This window comes from Podarcis liolepis (genome assembly GCF_965112155.1).
Source record: "Podarcis liolepis genome assembly, chromosome: 14".
Lineage (NCBI taxonomy): Eukaryota > Metazoa > Chordata > Lepidosauria > Squamata > Lacertidae > Podarcis > Podarcis liolepis.
This window is the reverse complement of record NC_139569.1, coordinates 37,991,099-38,004,288: the sequence shown is the minus strand read 5'-3', so window position 1 is coordinate 38,004,288 and position 13,190 is coordinate 37,991,099. Positions and strand designations below refer to the sequence as shown.

Below are 13,190 nucleotides of genomic sequence, written 5' to 3'. Positions count from 1 at the left end.
CCGATAATTAAGGATGCCCCCAGATTGTCAATATTTTCTGACAAGGATTCCAGTGCATTCTGGGAAATTTAGGGTTGTGCAATTAAAGTGGATTATAGCTCAGAATAGACAGATAAGTCCTTTTTTGTTTTGTTTCTCCCAGCTTCTCATTCCTTCAGTCATCAATTCTCCACATTTCTACATCAGTTTAGATTTGTTTGTAAAGTCCTCATGAAAATTTATCAGGATTTCTCTTAATATGCGCCTTTGCAAGCAATTTCCCCCAATTCAGTGCATTTTAATTTCACTAATGTACGTATTTTTATCTACACTTCTCCCAATATACACAAATTTTGTAGACATTTGGTTAGAGAACTGCACCACAAAATTCAGCTTCAAAGGACGAATGTGGTTCCTGTTTGCATATTGTGTAGGAACGTGCAAATTACATACGTGCACATTAAAATCTCAATCACACCAAATTTCTCCCCATGCCTAATTTAAACTGTTCTACTGTCCTAACACAAACAAATCCACTTTTTAAAAAAATGACTTTCTGCAGTTAGGAAAGTGACAGGGATATGCATTGAAAACTGTGGAATGAACAAATTATTGAGTGGGAAGATTTAGAAACACTCCACAAGCAAATCAAGATGAATAGAAGATGACTAATCACAGTCATATAGCAGCCCTGCAAACAAATCAAAGTGAATTACTTGATAAAGACTGAATATGATTGAACGTTTACATAAACTTTTTAGGATGAATGACCAGTGATAAGGGATGTTGCAATCAGGGCACCAGTTTGGGGAGGAAGGATCTAAAGCAGGGTTTCCCAAACTTGGGTCTCCAGCTGTTTTTGGACTACAACCCCCATCATCTATAACTAGCAGGAACAGTGATCAGGATGATGGGAATTGTAGTCCAAAAACAGCTGGAGACCCAGCAGGTTTAGGAAACCCTGATCTAAGGGGTTACCCTTCCTCAGTGACTTATAGGGTTAAATATCTGTGGATGCTACTGGTGCATATTTGAAGGGTGGAAGACAAAAAAATCATACCTACAAATTTTTACCATAATTGGCGCTTAATTTTTTTTTAATCATTCTGCAGCGTTTCATAAGTTCTTGCAAAACTTTGTACCAGTGATATATTTGTTTTGCTTGCTTTGCATATATGCTACCTGGTACTTTCCATTGTTAAGCTCATGCTATCTAAAAACTAGTTCCTTTTTCGCTGAAGCTTTGTATACTTGTGCAAATGTACCAGAAGAAGCGTGCACTCACAGTTCTCTTGGGAATCAGTCAGTCAAGGGCAGTTTGATACATTGCGCTTAAATCAGCCTTTTTGTAAATCCCACATACAAATAGCCAACACCATAGACTGCATAGCACCCATGGCCCCAGGCACCTACAGTTGTGAGACCAAGCTACCATCTTTGTGAATACAGATCAGGTCAGACTGAAGACATTGTGACTATATGTCACATTGTCCTTTACATAATTCACCTAGGCATAGAGTCCTTCACTCATTTCAGAATTCTCTAGGTGGTCAATCAGATTATTTAAGAATTAGATGGCTGCTGGCAATGCAGACAAGTCTGTGACCTACAGTATAGGGTAGCGTTATGCGCCCTGATCCAAAACAGGTTTTAATACCAAGGAGATTTTTAAATTTTAAATGATTTGGGGAGAGTTTGCATTGTCATTGCCATTGGCTACCAGCAATAAAAACCTGACAGTTAAATGAGTGCTTAAGTCTGTCATTTAGCTGCTTATTAACTCATCGCCAGGGATGGAGTCAGCACAAAAGAAGCAGAGCTCAGTTGTCAGTGAAGTTAACTCTTTATTCAAGGAAACAACCTACAACTCGGCAACCCTTTCCAGTAGGTCTTGCACCTACGGAGCAGTTGCCAGGGATGAAGGTCCCTGCCTTCCACCCTTTCTAAGGCCCCTCTTCTCTCGGATGTTTCCAAGCAATCTCTGAACATCTCTGACCTCTCGGAACTGTGTGAGTTCTTGGAGACCAGGGGTGGAGGAGAGCTTGTTGCAGCAGGAGAGGGAGACTCCCTGGATTCTTCAGCAGTCTCTTGACTCCCATCCTCTGCTCCAGCCTGAGAGTCTGAACTGTTCCCTTTCACTGGCTCTTCCTTCTCACTAAACCCTGTTACCCCTTCAGCATCCAGCACCTCCTCCCAATCCTCTCCCTCTGACCTCTCCTCAGTGTCCCACCACCAATCCCCTGGTTCTGAGCCTTCCTCCTCTGGGGTTTCCCTTGGGGGTTCCCTGGCTGGTGCCTTCCTCCACTCCTCTTCGTCCAGCCAGTCCCTGACACTCACCCATCCATTTGCTTGCCTTTTCCCTTTCACTTTCCCCTAGTGTGGAATCTCACGTTCCATCTTCCCACTCTTAATGGGAATGCAGATATTTCACCAGATCAGGCCATTGGTCCATCTGGACTAGTATCAGTTGCTCTCGAGCATCCCAGAAAGAGTTGTGCTCAGGTCCTGCTTAATTTCTTCCCTACTGTTTACGAAGCACTCTTCCTTAATAATGCATTTGTGTGTGTGTTATTTTCACAAATACAGTGGTACCTCTGGTTGTGGATGGGATCTGTTTCGAGCTCCGGTTAGATCCCGAGGTTTCCGCAACCGGTGGTGCCTGTTCTGCGCACACATGCAGCGCAGTAAAGCACATCTGCACATGCGTGCATGGCGAAACCTGGAAGTATACCTCTGGGTTTGCCGCGCGTCTATCACGAAGGATACATAACAAGAGGTGCACATAAGTAGAGGTACCACTGTATATGCATTTATCAGACCACTTAATTTAGCATGTGCATTTTTGTACAAATTACTTGGTTAAAGAACTACAGTCATACCGTGGGTTACAGACACTTCAGGTTGCGTTTTTTTGGGGTTATGGACCACTGAAACCTGGAAGTAAAGGAACGGGTTAGTTCCGGGTTTTGGCAGTCGCACATGCGCAGAAGTGCCGAATCTCAACCCACGCATGTGCAGACGTGCAGCTGCAGGTTGCAAAAGTGCATCCCGCACGGATCACGTTCGCAACCCGAGCATCCACTGTACATTGTGAAATTTGGAGAAGTGTGAATTTCAAAGGACACCTCTGTTTCGGTTTCAGAAAGTGTGAATTGGATAAATTTGCTTTTAAATGTGAGCTGAACTGAATTTCTCCCCAGCTTACCCATTGACATCACTTCTGCCCAGTGAAAGTGGACCTTCTTCCTAGTCCAAGAGTCACTGCTCTTAGAAGGTGTGGATTTTACCAGGGAGGTAAAATCCACACCTTTAAGACTCCTATTTTTGTTGGCTCCATTCCCTGGGAAGTTGTCTTACCTGAGCGTTGGAAGGAGGTGGGCTCCCGTCCCCTTGCAGCTTGGGCTTCTCTTTCGCTTCCCTGCTTGCCTGCTTGGTGCTGGTGCAGTCCTGCTTGAAATATTTCCTCGGCGGAGGTTTGGGCTTTGAGGACCTGGGTTTCCTAACAAGGATCTCTGCCGACCTCTTTGTATTTTGCAAGAGGTGACCGGCTTCTTTCAACATTGGTGGAGAGGAATCCTTCTCCAGGCTTGTTCTAGAGGAAGAATACAAGGAGCCAGGCTGTCTTGTAATCGGTGCATCTATGCTGTGTCCTTTTTCTTTCATATCAGCCAGCTGGTAGGGAAGGCCGTTGACACATGATGGCCTGGGGTTGTAACTGCTGTCACTGCTGGAACGGATCATAAGCTTTTGGGAGCGGTGGCTGGAATGAGCATTATTCCTCTCTGAGTATTTTTCACATGGAGGTCTCTTGTGCCAGCTGTTCTCCAGGCTTTTAACACCTGCATTTAAAAAAAACCAACAACAGTTTTTGAGTGAGGAATAAGACAATAACCAGAATCTAAACACCCACACAACTAATTCTGTGCACCTGAAGAAGCTCTGGAGTTATTCCAAAACCACAACAGCTTCCCTGCATGAGCTGCACTTTAAATAAAAGAAATAAAAAACAACCCCAAACCCTCTGGATGACTGCAAATTTCAAACCTACATGGCAAAGCCAGTGCTTTTTTCTGGAAAAAGGATGGGGAAACTCACTACAAAGTTTGTTTGTTTGTTTTGTTGCAGGCCCAGTCACAGTGCCCCCCCCCCCAAAGCAGAGGAAAAACCTGTACAGCTGCAAACTATAAACATTTCCAAACCATATTTTCAAAGGATCTGCTTACTCGGTGTCTCTGGTGACAAATACGTGACAAAAAGACACCATTCTGCTGCAAAGTCCAGCAGGTCTCAGTGGCTCTTCAAAGAACTCCCAGTTGATGAGCCTTACGGAGCCAGTTCACCATGGGATATGATTAATAATAATAGTAATAAATTTTATTTATACCCCACCCTCCCCAGCCAAGTGGGAGGCTGACACCAGGTATAAAAACAATTGATTGAAATACAACTTAAAAACAAGATTAAAATACGACATTAAAACATTAAAATGCAGCCTCATTTCAGTAGGAACTCAAATCAAAAACTTGGGGGGGGGGGGATGAAAACGTCAAGTCTTCACCAAGGCCAACTATCCAGACTGGTCCTACGTGGGCCAGAAAAAAGCCAGGGAAGTCCCCAAATAGGAGTTCCATCACAGAAAGAGAAAGGAAAGAGGGGAAGGTGATCAAGTTGATTCCAAGCTAAAGGCCAGGCGGAACAACTCTGTCTTACAGGCCCTGCAGAAAGAAATCAGATCTTGCAGGGCCCTGGTCTCATGAGACAGAGCGTTCCACCAGGCTGGAGCCAGTGTTGAAAAGGCCCTGGCTCTAGTTGAGGCTAATCTGACCTCCTTAGGGCCCGGGACCTCTAGGGTGTTACTATTTATGGACCTTAAGGTCCTCCATGGGGCATACCAGGAGAGGCGGTCCCATAGGTATGAGGGTCCTAGGCGTGATTAAGGCTCCTTCCACCCTTTCGCTGTGATTAAGCAGGCATCCCCCAGCAGGTGGATGATTTTCTAATGGTGGTCCAAATTCTCTCCCACAAACATGTTTCGTGGGGAAAGCCTGGGATCTAGAGTGATGCTCCTCTGTCCAGCGGTGGTCCTGATATCTGATACTGCCAAACTCCAGAACTTTCAGGGGTGAAGGCCCACCACATATGATAGCAGGACCGTCTGGAGCTACTTCACCTCCAGAAAATGGGGAAAATGGACTTCAAGATACGATTCAAGTGGGCCAGCGTCAGAAACTGCATTCAATTTTTAATAATTTCTAAACCAATTGGGATTTCCTTACCTTCTGTCCGCCACTGGTACCTCTCCCTTTCAAACTTGTTGCTCTCCACCGCTTGTGAAATAGCCTCCTTTAGCTGCTGTTCAGAAACCTACAAAACGTCACAGATCACAGAGCTACTTGTGGAAGCTGGAAAGTTTGGCTAAAGACTGAATTTGGTTCCCTTTTCCCGAATACCTTTCTTACACAAAGGAGCCCCTTTTCACTCAAGTTTCTGTTGGGCGCTTTATCAATTTTCTTTTTGTGATTTGTGGAGTGCGGCTTTTGCCCCCTTCATTTTTTTGCCCACAGTGTATTGTCTTTTTTTTTTTGCTTCAGAAATCATGGAATCATAGAATTGTAGCGTTGGAAAAGACCGTGAGGATTATCTAGTCCAACCCCCTGCAATGCCGGAATCTTCCGCCTAACGTGGAACTCAAACCCAGAACCCTGAGGTTAAGAGTCTCATGTTCTACAAATGGAACTAAGCTGAAATAGCACAGTAGAGCAACAGAGACATCACATGAGGTCATTGACTACATAGCTTGGCTCAAAGAATATGTAGGAGGTTTGTGGTTTTCTAATGCTGTATTTGACCTGATAATTGCAGCATACATAAAACCCAGAGAAAAACCTAGCTCAGTGCTACTCAGAGTAAACCCACTGAAATTTATAAGACTAAAATGTTGTTTAGTCGTGTCCGACTCTTCGTGACCCCATGGACCAGAGCACGCCAGGCACTCCTGTCTTCCACTGCCTCCCGCAGTTTGGTCAAACTCATGTTAGTAGCTTTGAGACTAAAATAGCCATGTCTATTACTTTCAATGGGTCTACTCTGAATAGGACTAACACCAGATAAAAATCTGTCTTGATAAGAGGGTGTCTTTTGGTGACATACAGCATTTCCTTTTCCTGCCACCTACATTTTGGGGACCCTGAAACTTGAACTGTTATGGGGGCCCCTTCACAACCAGCAACAAGGTCTGGGTAGCCACCATTATGTTCTTCAGTTGGGTTGTTCCACAACAGATCACAATTTTAAAAAAGAAAAGAACTACCACATCTCTGATTAAAACTGCTGTACTGGATTATCTTGCAAGTCAAAGTCACTGTAGTGAATAAAAATTATCTAGGTGAAATATACTCGGAGTCGAGAGTGGAGTTCATGCTCTTTATTCAGCTCATAGTGGTGAGGAGGAATGGAAGTTCCCCCACAATATCTGCTTTATCTACATTATTTACACAATGGGCTGCATGTGATTAGCTAATTCCAGGATTCTCCTGTAGGCCAATCAGATTGTGGATTCACTTCCACCTGGAGCTGGATTGGGTGGCTCCTGCGGACCAATCAGACTGCTGCATTTTGGATCCTATTGTTCTAGGACCAATCAGACTGCTGCATTTTGGATCCTATTCAACTCAGTACATAACACTAGGCCTTATAGTTTTTGTGTTACTGCGACATTCTGCCTTTACAACATCTGCACTACTGACTCTCAGACTTTGTTGTTGTTGATATATATGTACCATAAAAAGTTAATCAGTTTGAGATGTGAGACTCAAACTGGGTTTACTAGACCAAAAATTGTTAAGCAATGTGGACTCAAGTTGCTTCTAGGGCCCCTCCAGGATTGGGGCCCCCTAAGCTTAAACTTCATTAGTTTCAAAGTAGATCCATTCCTGGCCACCTGCTATCAAGACTCAAAATGTCTTATATATATAGATTGCTAGGAAACAATTCTAAAGTGAAATCATTTGAATAACTGCTTTCTTTTTTTACATCCAGGAAGCTAAAAGCCACCAGATAACAACATGTAAAGCATCTAAGCTGCTGCTTAATGGCACTTCGCTCATGAGGATTAAAGACAAACAGTAAATGCAAATGACTGTACATAAACCCTGAGCACTTACATTTTAAAGGAAAACAAGACGCTGTGAAGAACACCCAATTTGCAGTAGAAGAGAAGCTTCACCTATTCCACATCCGCCACATAGACTTGTAGAGTTGGAAGTGGTCCCAAGGATCATCTAGTCCAAACCCCCTGCATGCAGGAATTTCAATGAAAGCATCCATGACAGATGGCAACCCAGCCTCTGCTTAAAAACCTCCAATCTTAGCTCCTTTGCTTCTTCTCCATCATGGGGGTTCCCAATGCATGTTGTTAGCAACCCTAACAACAGGGTTGAAGCATCTGGGGAGCGACTACCTTGGAAGGTAGTGCAACCTCCTCCTTTGGAGGTTTGTAAGCAGAGGTTGGGTGGCCGTTCTGCCTTGTATGATCTAGCTGAGAGTCTTGCATTGCAGGGAAACACTGGTCTGCAAGCGGTCCAACTGGAGAACATCCTTGACCAAAGGTGTCATGGGCTCTGAAGATGCTCGAACTCAGGACGCAAGGGAGAAACATGCTAAGAGGAAGGCACACTTGGCAAATCCACATTGTGATCAACTCCTGCCCAGAAACCTGTGTCCCCACTGTGGAAGGACGTGTGGGTCCAGAATTGGCCTCCACAGTGACTTGCGGACTCATTGTTGAAACCGTGTTTATGGAAGACAATCTTACTCGGCTACAAGCGATCGCCAAAGAAGAAAGAAGAAGAAGGACTAGATTACCCTTGGCGGTCCATTCCAACTCTACAATTCTACAATTCTATGACTACAATCATCACCTCCAATGGTTGGCTAAGTTGGCTGGGGGATCTGATGGGAGTTGTCGGTCTAACAAGGTTGATGATCTCTGGGCTCTGTGTGAGCCTGCCCCATATGGCATCCCACCAGGGCCAGATTTAGGTTTGATGAGGCCCTAAGCTACTGAAGGTAATGGGGCCCTTTCTATGTCCAGCTGCCCTTTGTAAACAACAAATTGTCACTTTTTTGTGTTGAATATATACGATATGGTAATTTATGGACCTAATAGGTATCTAAAGCTATTTGCACCTAACAAAATACAGTGGTACCTTGGGTTAAAGATGCTTCAGGTTATAGACACTTCAGGTTACAGACTCCGCTAACCCAGAAATAGTACCCCGGGTTAAGAACTTTGCTTCAGGATGAGAACAGAAATTGCGCGGTGGCAGTGAAGCAGCAGCGGGAGGCCCCATTACTGGTACCTCAGGTTAAGAACAGTTTCAGGTTAAGAACGGACCTCCAGAACGAAATAAATTCTTAACCCAAGGTACCACTGTATGTATTTTATCAAAGTACATCCAGTTTTTTCCCCCTTTAAATTTTTTTGGGGCCCCCAAGAGAGTGGGGCCCTAAGCTATAGCTTTTTTAGCTTATACGTTAATCTGGCACTGTATCCCACCAGAACTGCAGTTGGGATATCTTCCTGAGCATAAAGAGTTGAAAACCAGGCCTGGACTATCAATGCCACACCTAAGCCAGGCTGCCCATTGGGGCCTCTTAGACAGGAAGAGCTATAAAAGGTAACAAGGTCTTGCCAGTTGTGACTCCATGGCTAAGTCCTGACACTCAAGCACCATCAGAATATGGAAGCTTCAAGCTTACCTGAGGATCAGGGTGTCTGCTGATGATAATCTGCACAGCGCCAGGATTGCAATGACTTAAAACTGCATGGACCTCATTGAGCGACATGTTTTGGACCGATGCCTCGTTGATTTCCACTATTTCATCTCCGCACCTTCCAAAATGGATAGGGGGAAAAACTTACATATTTCAATCCGGAAGCCAAGATGTGATTATTTATTTTAGCAGACATTTACAGACCCTCCAAATGTCCCTGTTTTCGAGGAACAGACCCGGATTTACAGAAGCCATGGATTTAAGCTTATCAGTGCAACTTCAATACTGTTTTGCCAAACGTAAGAGTTCTTGGGGTAATAGCAACACAAGTGGAGGGAAGTTCAGTAGTTTTATTAAATAGCAGACTTGAATACATGCACAAAAGGCAGCCTTTTAAGAAAAACTAGCATAGCATGAACAAGATAAACTACCGTATTTTTCGCTCTATAACACGCACCTGACCATAACACGCACGTAGTTTTTAGAGGAGGAAAACAAGAAAAAAAATATTCTAAATGAAACAGTGAATGTATGATTTTTGTGGTTCATGCTGTGGCCACAGACATGTGATCTGACGGTGAGTTTGGGGTAGCCCAATGCAAAAATCCTGAGGATCCATGTGGATCTGTGCTTTGTAGCCACGTTTTAAGTGGGGAGGGAAGGAAAAGCACTCAAGGGACAAGGAGCACGCGTGGGGTGTGTGGAGAAGGATGCTGCTAATAATGCAGGAGAGGGGTATAAGGGGAGAAGGCTCCGGGACTTCCGGGTTGGCGCGATCTGGGAATGGCGGATTCCCTCCGAGCTCCGGAGGGAATCGGCTCAGCGGTGGATGGGTCTTTGCCGTGCCGGCGACACGGGGACCCTTAAAAACCGCAGGCGCGGATGCCTGCGGACTGAAGACTCGGCGGGTGCCTTAAGCGCCCCCCCTGATTCGCGAAGAGCCTTTTTAAAGGCTATGGAGGGGATACGGGGGACGGCGCGGCACTGAGAGTCGATCGCTACCGCCGCTGAGCGAAGCCGCGAGCCATAACTGGAGAGCGCTGACTTCCTTCCTTGAAATTTGGACTGGAAAAAAAGAACCCGTGAGTAATCTGGAACTGAACTTTAAAATTTTTTACCTTCTGAATTTGAGACGACCGGGGGGTGTGCCAAAAGGAAGTCCCCACCCCCCCCCTTGCAGACGATCCAGAGCAACGATAGAAGAGCTAAGCTGGAGTGCCTACCCTGTAAAGGGTGAGATTTAAAAAGACAGTAACTTCCAAGATTTGGAAAGGCAAATTTGAGCAGGAGAGCGGAGTGTTGGAAGAGTTTTTGTTTTAAACAACCCCCCCTCCCGGGCTCGGGAACGTCCTGCCTTTGTGCCTGCGTTAGAGCTGCGGAGTTTGACAGCTGTCAAAGCTGCCAAACGGGCGGTTTAAAGTGAGAAATTGCCATTTAAGATTCCTATGGACTAAGACGAGTTATAATTGAGCTGAAACTGTTGGAAACAAAGTAATAATAATCAGTTAAAGGATTGTTGGTGAAAAGGCAAATAAGTAACCAGATTCCCCCTAGGGGGAATTCTGTGAAACTACAATGGATACAATGGCTGTGGAAGGAAAGTTACTAGTGGAAATCGAAAGGATGTTTCAATTGGTGGGAATCTTACAGGAGCAGAGTTTGGCCATGAATAAACAACTTGAGACTATGACCTTGGGAACAGGCAACTCTGCTCTTTGTATTGAGGACCTCAATGAGAAAGAATCCACAGCTGATTGGGAAACAATATCTACAGAGTTGGAAGAGACTAAACAACAAGAAAAAGAAGAAGTAATTCTGGGAAGCAACAACCAAAAGTTGACATCTGTGGAATACAAGCAAGGAGACGCTGGGAACATTTCTACCACAAGTCTGCAAGAGATACAGAAGAAGAAGGAGGAGGCCCCAAGACAAAATGGAGTACAGGAATTTAAAATAAAGAAACATGATTGGGGCCTCCGTTTGGACTTTGACTTGGAAGAGATAGACTTTGTGGAAATACTTCAGCAGATACCTTTGAATCTTCTTGTCGGAAGAGGACATACTTTGATGGTGAAAGAACTTTTCCCAGATCTGACGACTGCTATAAAGGACTACCAACAGGACAGGCGGAGAGGAACGGAAATAGATTTGAAAGCCTCGGACGTGAGGAACCCAGGCTGAGAACTTCGACTTTGGATTTTTATTGGGAAGGGACAAAAACCGGGGATGGGAGGGAGGGAAGAAGAGACTCTTAAAAACACTCAAGACTTTTAGGTTTGGTAAAGATGACTTTTAATTAAGATAAAATGAAAATCGATGGAAGAGAACTTAAGTCCAACTTATGAAAATTAATTTTTACTATAAAAAAGGAAATAAGATGAATAAGATTGTTAAGAGGAGAAATATCAACTTGCTGACTTAATCTTGAAACTGGGATGCATGAGGGGGGGTGGGGGGAAGTCAGGGAACAAGGTTATGAAATCGGGATTTGCTGATTTTATACATGTTTTTGTCTTTTGTCTTTTCTTTGTGTCTGTTTTGTCTTGATAAAAGCAGAAAACCAAATAAAAATTTTATAAAAAAAAAATAAGGGGAGAAGGCTCCTCTCCTCTCCCGCTTTGCTCCTTGAAAACAAGCAGGCTCTGCTTCTCTCCCTCCTCCCCGGCTTAGGGAGCTGAAAAGCTTTGCTGCTATTTAGCGAGCTGAGTGGGGAGGAGAGAGGGACACAGAGCACGGTTGCTTTAAAGCAGCCAACCAGACAGGAGCCGCTTACACCTGTGTAAGCGGCTCCTCTCCCGTTTTGCTGTTTCAAAGCGAGCCATGGAGGAGGGAAGGAAGGGGAACCATGGATCCTCTGCTCACGACTGCAGCAGATCCCTCCAGCTATCCGTAGGCATTCACTCCTTAACACGCACAGACATTTCCCCTTACTTTCTAGGAGGAAAAAAGTGAGTGTTATGGTGCAAAAAATACGGTACTTCCCCATTCTGTTATTGGGAACGCCAGCAACTGATAATGCAGACCCTCCAAGTGTCCCTATTTTCCAGGGACAGTCCTGGATTTACAGAAGCCATCCCGGCTTCTGATTTGATTCCAGAATGCCCTCCTTTTCCTTAAAGGTAAAGGGTAAAGGAACCCCTGACCATTAGGTCCAGTCGTGGATGTCCCTATTTTCATCGGAGAAATGTAGGAGGATATGGAGTTATGTGACCCCCGAGCCAAGGAACTATACAACTTTTAGAAGACATATGAAGGCATTTGTTTTAAATGTTTTATGTTTTGTTATGTTTTTATATATGTTGGAAGGTGCCCAGAGTGGCTGGGGCAACCCAGTCAGATAGGCAGGGTATAAATAATAAAATTATTATTATTATTATGGAATAGGACGTCCCTATTTTCTTCAGGGAAATGCTAGAAGGTATGCATTTACTATTGATGGCCTAAATCAGGGCAGTCCAACTTTCCATACCAAGTGGGCCACAACAGTACTTTGACCCAGAACCTAGGGGCCACACATAGCCTTGTTGTGTGGTGGAGGTGAAGAGCAAGGCCAAAATTTGTTTTTGCTTTTAAAAAAAAGATTTCTAGCTATACTTTTCAAACTTATACATTTCATTAGTTTTGCAATCAATTTCGCATTTCAAAATTTGACTTCCTTCCCCCTCTTTCTGCAGTTCCTTAAATTTATTTTTTTAATATTTTCTGCATATCCAAATTCATTTGACTTGCTCATTTAATTATCTACTGTAAATATATACTCTTATAAGACTGCAGGTTGTGACAATAATCCTGCTAATGTTTTTATCTGTTTACAATTTATTTGTAAATATTCAATAAACCATTTCCATTCTTCTATAAAAAGTTTGTTATCTTGATTTCTCATTTTTCCAGTAAGCTTCACCATTTCTGCACATTCCATAAGTTTTTGTATCCATTCTTCCTTTACTGGGACCTCTGCTTCTTTCCACTTTGGGGAAAGTAACATTCTTGCTGCTGTAATAGCATACATAAATAAATTTCTAGACAATTTAGGTAGTTCTGTCCCACAAGGCCAAAATTTGACGCTCCAGTTTGTTAAGGGTGCTGAGGGATGTTAGGAGACCACTATTTGTCTCAAAAGAGCTACAATTCGCTTTGTATCAACCCCTCTTCCCAGGGAACTCTGTGAATTGTAGCCTCCTAACAACTCTCAGTGCCCTTAAGAAACTACAGCTCCCAGAATTCTTTGGGGAGAGCCATGGTGGATTAAAGTGGTATTATCGTGCTTTAAATGTATGGTGTAAATGTGGCCTAGGTGGCCTACAGTATACTGTATTTTCCTAAGTATAAGACAATGCTTTTTGCTTAAAAAAAATGGGAAAAATTGGGTGTCGTCTTATACATGGATAGTGAATGCAGGGGGGGGGAACATGCGATTAATGGCAGCAGCAAGCAGG

The 13,190-nt window shown here is 43.9% G+C and overlaps 1 protein-coding gene across 10 annotated transcripts in view; it reads right to left on the bottom strand.

Moving 5' to 3' along the window:
* Window positions 1-13,190, bottom strand: part of IL16 (interleukin 16) — a 72,736-nt gene that overhangs the window by 14,350 nt on the left and 45,196 nt on the right. For all 10 annotated transcript variants that reach the window (XM_083475297.1, XM_083475301.1, XM_083475296.1 and 7 more), the window contains 3 exons: window positions 8,740-8,872; window positions 5,256-5,343; window positions 3,337-3,818 (listed from right to left, as the gene is read on the bottom strand). In XM_083475297.1, the coding sequence (XP_083331423.1) occupies window positions 3,337-3,818; window positions 5,256-5,343; window positions 8,740-8,872 (703 nt within the window). The remainder of the gene's footprint in view (window positions 1-3,336; window positions 3,819-5,255; window positions 5,344-8,739; window positions 8,873-13,190) is intronic.